Consider the following 9,002-nt stretch of genomic DNA (forward strand, 5'->3'; position numbering starts at 1 on the left):
ATAAAACCTAATAAAATATTAACTAAAATAGTTATTATTGATAGTTTATTAAATGAGTAAGACTATTTGACGGAAATTTTAAAAGTTTTTTATTTAATAACAACAACAATAATAATAATAATAATAATAATAATAATAATAATAATAATAATAATAATAATAATATTATTATTATTATTATTATTATTATTATTATTATTATTATTATTATTATTATTATTATTATTATTATTATTATACAGATAAATTTAACAAACTTTTTTTTATAATTTAAATTTGATTTTTTTATCTAAAAAAAACTTTTTAAAATATTTGAATCTTATGAAGACATTTCCATCCCTAAGCACATCATAAGTGCAAAGAAATCGAGTTCTGATTCTGAGCACTAATAAAACCAATAACGGTGAACCAAACCAACAAAACCATCCATCATACTCATCATCAACAATCTCACTATCCTCTTTTTTTCCCCATCAAAATCTAATTGCTCTCTGGTCTCCCTCTTCACCCACTCACCCTCGATCCTCTTCCACCTCTCTTAGTTCCCTTCCATCAAGGGTCGATCTAGATCTTCTTTTTCCACACCCAATATTTCCTATTTCAACCCCTTTATTCATCTCCCTGTAAAACTCAAAAAAAAATAAAAAACACGAAGAAAATATACATGGGTTGCACCATGAGGGAAAAGCATATCAGAGCTAATCGGAGACCCCGATCGGTGAAACCGGACTCGGATTCTTGCGACAAAGATGCCATATCCAAATCCATAGCGGAGTCTGGTCTTAAGCCCTTCAAATACCATCTGGATCTCAACGATTCTTCCCAGAGTCCGAATTCAAACCCTAATGTAGAGGAAACCGGGTGGGGTTACTGTACAGAGGAACAATTGGAAGAGATTCTGTTGAAAAACTTGGAATTTATATACAACGAAGCTGTGTCGAAGCTTGTTGCGTTGGGATATGATGGGGATGTTGCTGTTAAGGCCATACTGCGAAATGGGCATTGTTATGGTGGCATGGATGTGCTGACAAATATTTTGCACAATTCCTTGGCTTTTTTGAATACTAATAGTGATGGTGATGGTGGTGGTTATAGTAGTAATGGTGGGAATTTGCATGAGTCTGAGCCTGTGTTCTCTGATTTGAGGCAGTTGGAGGAGTACTCTTTGGCGGGTATGGTGTGTTTGTTGCAACAAGTGAGGCCTCATTTGAGCAAAGGGGATGCCATGTGGTGTTTGCTCATGAGTGATCTTCATGTCGGGAGGGCCAGTGCTATGGAGATTCCGGTGCCGGACAATGGGAGCACTGTGCCGGCTACCGGTGAGGGTGGTGCCAATTCGGCTGGTGTTATGGCGCCGGCTTTGTGTAGGTTTCATGGGGGGTGGGGATTTGGAAATGGGGGAGGCTTGGAATTTCCTGTGAACGGGATATTCTCTTGTGGTGCAGAGATGAATTTGCAGCTGCAACGAGACATTGAGTTTCCGAAGAGGTTAAATCTTTCTCCTTCGATGAAGTCCTTATTGAAGAGAAATGTTGCTATGTTTGCTGCTGGTTTTAGGGCGAACTCCAAGCAATTGCAGGCGCAGGTGAAGGCCTTTCCCGGCCGGAGTACTGCACCTAATTTGGATTCTTTGGATGTGTCCGGGACAGAAGTCCTGGCTGAGCAGTCCGGAGGAGATTCAGAGAATCTTGATAACCAAGATGCTGTGAATTCGGTGCTGAGTAAATTTCGTGATTTGAATCTTGATGAGAATTTGGACTTAGTTGCCGAAGATCAGAAGGATGAGGTGATAGTCTCTTTATTTCATCAGATTAGGGATCTTGAGAAACAGGTCAACGAGCGAAAAGATTGGGCTCATCAGAAGGCAATGCAGGCGGCAAGAAAGCTAAGCAGTGATTTGACTGAGCTCAAAATGTTGCGGATGGAAAGAGAGGAGACTCAAAAATTGAAGAAAGGGAAACCAGAACTTGAGGACACAACCATGAAGAGACTCTCAGAGATGGAGAATGCCTTGAGAAAGGCCAGTGGTCAACTGGACCTTGCGAATGCAGCTGTGAGGAGATTAGAAACTGAGAATGCAGAAATGAAAGCAGAGATGGAGGCTTCCAAATTAAGTGCATCCGAGTCAGTGACAGCTTGCTTAGAAGTTGCAAAAAGGGAGAAAAAATGCTTAAAGAAACTTCTAGCTTGGGAAAAACAGAAAGCTAAGCTGCAGCAAGATATTTCTGATGAAAAAGAGAAGATATTGAAGACACAAGAAATATTGGTTCAGATTAGACAATGTCAAAAGGAAGCTGAGGTTTGCTATTTACAGTCTATTATTGATTTGTATATTTGACAATGCCACACACAGACCACCAAAAAGAAAAGAAAACGTGGTTTTGAGCATTTGCCTATGTTTGCATAGAGTAAGGTTATTGATTGGACTTACATCTCGCATGTCGGAATAAAAGTAACATACTTCAACCCCAGGTGTAGCTTAATTTGCAAATTGAGCTTCTTGGGGTGGACTTTACTTGCTTTGGAAAGGCTTGAAGTTGAAACCCATTGGAAGCGCCTTGTGGCCAGGGACAAGCCAACGCCCAAACAGGGATCAGTCCACACCCAAGAGTGGGTGGAATCACCTCATGGCCATAGTGAAAAAAAAGTGTCAAAATCAGACATCAATATGACTTAGACTAGTGTGACAGTTTGCTATTGTCTCATTGAAATTTATAGTTTCTGCATAAATGACTTTAGTCATTTTAACCTGAGCAATTGAACGCATATCTATGTTGAAGATTATTCAGTGTAGTAGTTAATAATTGTGACTTGGAAAAGATGAAAATGTTGTATTTTTCCCCCTCCCTTTTTGTTTTATTTCATACATATTGCATATTTAGCAATGTGCCATGTATGCATGGGGATTTAAAAAGGGATTATGATTGTGTTGAACACTTAATTAACATTTGTGTCAGAATCAAGTGCATGACAAGATACTTCAATTCTATGGGACAATTAAAATTGTCCACAGCCATGGTCATGTTTAATATGTATATATGCACTGTTTTAGGATTGAGTCCTGTGAAAGTACAACACCTATCACAAACATTTAGGAGTGGGGCTCCACTTGTCTGGCAAAATAACAGCAGCTTTGACCACAGTTATTAATGTAATACTAAACGACTCTATGGCAGTAGACACTAGAGAAGTCTTTGACAGTTATGGGAATTTGGTTATGTCATGATTTGCTATTGCAGATTTGTGGCCATGTGTTGCGGCCTCCATCCCAGAAAAATGAAGCTGTTGCAACTGCTATTGTACATGGGCACGAAATCCCTTCTTTACTCCTGGTGTTGTCACTTAAGCTGTTTTTATGTTTTTTGTGATTTTTCCTTGTTTTACGTCAGAATTGCTTATTGAGTTGTGGGCTCCATCCCAGAAAAATGCCGCTGTTGCAACTGCTATTATACATGGGGATGAAATCCCTTATTTACTCCTGTTGTTTTGTCACTGTGTATTATTGAAGGTGTTTTATGGTTTTTTTTTATGATTTTCCCTTGTTTTACGTTAGAATTGCTTAGGGTTTCTAATTATAGTCAAAATCCTTGAATTCTCCCTTCTTGAGACAAACACACCAAAGCTGGCATGTGTTTTGTTTGTGCCACTGACCATACTTTTCTGGTCATCCCGAAGATCTTCAGTGCTGGTTTTGGTCAACCCATGGATCTCTAGTATTGTTTCAAGTCAACCCTCTGTTCATGCATCATGATACAGCTCTTTGGTCTCTGTTTTTTGTTGTTGCCGCAGCTGTTGTTATTATTGTTGTTATTTCTTGTGTTGTATTCTTCACACTTCATGGTCCATATGTCTTTAATTATTGTGTGTTCCTCCCCCCCTTCTCCAACTATTTGGTCTTCTTCTGTATCTAATGTGATCTTTTTTAAAAAAAGTTAATTCCATCATTTTTTTTCTTCATTCCTATGTTCTCATTTTTCTTGGTAGCCATGGCATCATCCACTTGTTAAATTGTAATTTGGATTGAGGATGATGTGGTTTGTATAAATTAGAAAAACTCTCAATTTGGTCGTCTAAAGTTATATGCATCACCAAATTAGTTCTTCAAAAAATTTGATCATCAAATTATTCTCTGAAAGATTCTTTTGATTGACACTTTAGTCCTCCAAAGATTGTCATAAATTAGTCTCTAAAAGATTTTTTGCCATCAATTTAGTCCTCTAATAAGGACTAGATTGGTGAAACTTTAGATCTTTTATCTCAAAGGTTTAATCTCTCATCAAATATACTCAAAGATTCTTTTTTTTTCCATCACTCTAGTCCTTTATAGGTACAAATATGGTGACATTTTAGATCTTTGAGGGACTAATTTGGTGACAGGTTATTTTTAGAGGACTAATTTGGTGACAAAATCTTTGGAGGACTAATATGATGACAAATTAAATCGTTGAAGGATTAATTTGGCAATCCAAATTTTTGAAGGACTAATTTAGTGACACATAACTTTGAAGGACCAAATTGATTGTTTTCTCTATAAACTACTAATCTTGTATTTGTAATCTTCTATATTATATAGCCATCCCACTATCTTGTTATCGCATTTTGGGATTGGGCAATTAGCTACTACATGTCACTATTTGGAATTGATAACAATGCTATTGACAAGCCTGAAAAATATGTATGTGTGGTGTTTCGGGATTATGTTTTGGAGCTTTAAATAATTTTTTTGTGTGATCTTTGGAATGCCTATGATGATAGATGTGATTTAACTTCATCCTGAAAAGAAAATGCCCCTATGATATTTTAGGAAATAGGATAATGTAGCTTAAATATATACTAATTTCATTCCTTTTAGTTGTTTTTATTCAAATATATATATATTTTTATAGAACTTACTGGTGATCAGTGTTGTTAAATGGCGGCCATGGCGGCGCCATGGCGGAGTTGCGTAGCGGTTTTCTGAAAAAACGCCACCGAATAGCGGTGGCGTGACGGGTTAAAGATGGCGGCGCCATGGCGGCCGCCATAGCCATGGCGGCCATGGCGGATGTGGCGGGGAGGCGGAAAATGGCGGAATTTTTTTTTTTTGTCCGCGGTAGGAGTTGGGCTGACCCGACCCAACCCTACCCGGAAACTTAATGAAAACCATGACCCCCCCCCCCCCCCCCACCTTTCAAAACGCTGCTGCAACCCCCCAAACTTCAACACAGCGCGACCCCGGAACCAGCCACGACCACTGCAACCAGCCTCGGGAACCAGCCGCGCGTGACCCGCTGCACACAGCAGCCAGCAGCGACGACCCATGGCGTGAACGGCGGCGACGAGCACGGCAGCGACGAGCACGGCGTGAACGACGGCGACGCGAACGGAGAAGACGACCCAGAACCGCGACCTCGACTTATACTGGTGGGTGGGCCAAAGCCTTTTTTTTGTTTTGCTGCTTGACACCCCTTTTTTATGTCTGCAGCTTTTTTTTCCGTTTTTCTATTTGACACCCCCCTTTTACTTTCGACAGTCCCATTTTTATTTTTTTTTTCTATTTGACACCACAATTTTTTTTTTCTGTTCAGTCCTCTTTTAAATGGCTGAACCATCATCCTCTTTAATGAGTTTATTTGGTGTTGGTACTTGATTATTGTATGAACTCATGAAACTTTTTTAGTTTATTTGAATGCAATCCTTTGTTTTTTTCAATTTCAATGAGTTTATATATATGTTTTTTTTTTTTTTTTGGTCCGCCATGACTTCCGCCATTTTCCGCTACGCCATCCGCCATATTTTTATGGCGGATTTTTTACTTTCCGCCATGAACCGCCATCCGCCATTAACAACATTGCTGGTGATGATTTGTCTTTGTAGCCAATTCCATCTATTGGAATGAGGCTTGGCTGTGTTTATTCCATCATGTCATGTGGAATATATTTCTTATGATTTGGTAAAGATTTTGCAGTACTCATGTAACTCTTTGATTTGAGCTTATCTAACGAAGCAATTACATATTTATGTGTGTTGCTCTTTGCCTGCTAATTGTCAACTTTATATTCCTATTGGCACCTTACCACTGTCTTTCTAAAGAAACATCTTCTCATATTTTGAGTTGTATCACTGCATTGAAATTGAATTGAATTAAGGGTTAAATATATTTTTAGTCTTTATAATAGAACAATGTTTGCTTGTTGTCTCTAAAAAAAATCATCTCTTTTGGTCCCTTATTTATGGAAATGTGTCAAGTGTGTTCCTTGTTACTAACACCATTAACTGAAGTGGAAAGGAAGGACAAAATCTACACCTAACACATTTCCATAAATGAGGTGCCAAAAAGAGACGACCTTTTTTAGGAACCAAAAATGGACATTTCCTTATTTGCAGGCACTAAAAGCATATTTAACCCTTGAATTAATGTCAATTGAAAAAAATTGCTTTACTTCTTGTATGCTGGAGTTACTCACTTATGTAGATTATTTGGTTCCAGTTATCAGCTATGGCATACTGTGCATTCATGGATATTTTATTTCAGTGGACATGCGAAAAACTTGTTTCCTTCAATCCTTGATGATCTTTACATAATATTCTCTAGGTGTTTTCTTATTCATAATCATGGAAGTGTATAATCTAGTTATTGATGAATATTACACCAGAACTTTTTTCTGTTAATTCCATTTTATTTGAGTTCTCATTTAGTTTAGCCAGGGTTTTGCCATCTCCATGCAATATATTTGTACTGGTTCCTTCTACTCACCACTAAATCCTCATTCTGTGAAAACTGCAGTTCTGTGAAAATATGTTACTCCTGAAGCATTTACTTTGTGTAATAACTTGTTACAGGTAAAGTGGAAGGAGGAGTTGAAGGCTAAAGAGGAAGCCCTAGCACTAGTTGAGGAGGAACGCCACTCTAAGGAAGCAGCCGAGTCTAACAATAAGAGGAAGCTCGAGACTTTGCGTCTGAAGATAGAGATAGATTTCCAGCGCCACAAAGATGATCTACTAAGACTTGAGCAGGAGCTTTCTCGCCTTAAAGCATCTGCTCAGTCTGCCGAGTTGCATAACCAATCAAGCACTTCACCTACAAGTGACTCGGAGGGTGCAAAGCCCCAAAGAGAGACCATTGCTAGGCTGCTTCAAGAATTGGATAATCTGGAGGACCTTTCGGAGAAAGAAGTAAACAGCAACAGAGAATGCATTGTATGTATGAAAGATGAAGTCTCCATTGTTTTCTTGCCGTGCGCACACCAAGTTATGTGTGCTAGTTGCAGTGATGAGTATGGAAGAAAAGGTAAGGCTATTTGTCCTTGCTGCAGGGTTCAAATCCAACAGAGAATCCGTGTATTTGGGGCAAGTTCCTAGCTTATTTAAAAAGTTATGTTGCAATGGGACTTGGGCAGGGTATACCCTATAAATTTTTACATAATTTTGTGCCTTTAATCATGGGACTACTTCTCTCACTAAATCTCACATTACATGCTGTGAGTTGCGAGCATGGTCAGGAATTATTATTGTTATTTATATAATATAAATATATAAAAACTAAGTCCTGGCATCAGAATCTCTCTTGGAATGTCTGAAATATAGTTGGTTACCACCGTTTGGCTTGAAAATAAGAAATGGGCAATGGTGTTGTTATATTTTGAGAACTTGACCTCCTTTCGCTAATGTGCAAGTCTTTTCATTTGATTGGTATTTCGTTTTTCTAATTATGGTCCTGTACAACGCATATAATGTTATTTCGTTTATAAATATCTTGTTATGCTTAGGCAGTGGTTCAAGTAGAAATGGACTCGGTCTCTTTAATCAATTTGAGTAAAGCGTGGTTTGGAGGGAAGGTCTTATGAAAAGTGGTCAATCAAGTCACCAACAAAGTTGATGAATACTTTATACCAATGTTATGGTAACTCAAAAAATATATATCTTGATTTTTTTATAAAAAAAGCTTTGCTCCCTCTCCCCCCTAATTCCCCTTTAATTACATGTGAATGAGATATTTTATCTTTTCCCCCTTTTTTTTTGTGCTTTTATTACCTGTGGATGAGGGATTTTACTCATGTATGGACTTCACTGTAGCTTAGAAAAGAGTGATTATATTTAGATAATAAAATATTTTAAACAGTCAATTAATAACTATTTTTTCTTTCTATATCCCTCTTGGTATCATATTATAACATCAATCAAATCAATTATTATCTTTTATCTTTTTGGTTCTCTCCCAAATTATAGACAATTTATGGTTGTCCAATAACATTTTTCTTATATAAATGGGTGTGTCACCTCCACTATCATGTCAAAACCACACCTAGCATGTACAGGGATGCAACTAATTTGAAAAAATGAAAACAAAAATTTACATTATATTTAAAACTTATTTTATATTTTAATTAAAAAATTTACATGCATTTATGATTTATTTTAATTCATTTTCACCAACGAATTTTAATGCTATATTCTACTGAAAACACAAATAAGTTTTACTGTTTGACTATGGTACCTTATATCGAGTGTAAGTGGCCTCTTGTGATTTTCTAAAGAAAAATGTTTATTGGATGAGTAATATACAACTTGTTTCATAATAGTTTCTGTTAAAACTGTTTCTATTGTGTGGTGCCTATTGCATTGTGTTGTGAATGTGTAATGTTGCTTATCACACCCTACTCCTGTATTAGAAAACCCTAGAGTCCTATTAGTTAGGCTCTGGTCTCTTAGGTTTGAGGGCTTGGACTCATGACATCATTGCACCATATGTGATGTTTGACTTTCCTCAACCATTATTCTAGATTTAGCCACCTCCATTAAGCATTCTTACATGTTGGATCTTTATTTCTAGTATGTTATGAGTATGTTATCGACCTTCTTAGTTGAATTGTTCATATCCCCTCAAACGTTAAGCTTGGAAGGCTCAAGCGCTTGTAGGGGTCAACCTCCTCAATTGGATAGTCCCTAACCTCTCAAGCGTCAAACTTGAAAGGTGTATGTGCTTCCGATTGGTCTCCTACGCTAGACGATCAACAACCTCT

At 37.5% G+C, this 9,002-nt stretch overlaps 1 protein-coding gene across 1 annotated transcript; it reads left to right on the forward strand.

Annotated features, from left to right (window-relative positions):
- Positions 1-364: 364 nt before the first annotated feature.
- On the forward strand, positions 365-7,534 carry LOC100777787 (MND1-interacting protein 1). Its single transcript, XM_006579913.4, has 2 exons — positions 365-2,299; positions 6,823-7,534. The coding sequence occupies exons 1-2, from the start codon at positions 665-667 to the stop codon at positions 7,339-7,341; spliced, it is 2,154 nt and encodes a 717-aa protein (XP_006579976.1). The 5' UTR covers positions 365-664; the 3' UTR covers positions 7,342-7,534.
- Positions 7,535-9,002: the final 1,468 nt, after the last annotated feature.

Source organism: Glycine max, chromosome 5 (assembly GCF_000004515.6).
Source record: "Glycine max cultivar Williams 82 chromosome 5, Glycine_max_v4.0, whole genome shotgun sequence".
In the NCBI taxonomy this organism is placed as follows: domain Eukaryota; kingdom Viridiplantae; phylum Streptophyta; class Magnoliopsida; order Fabales; family Fabaceae; genus Glycine; species Glycine max.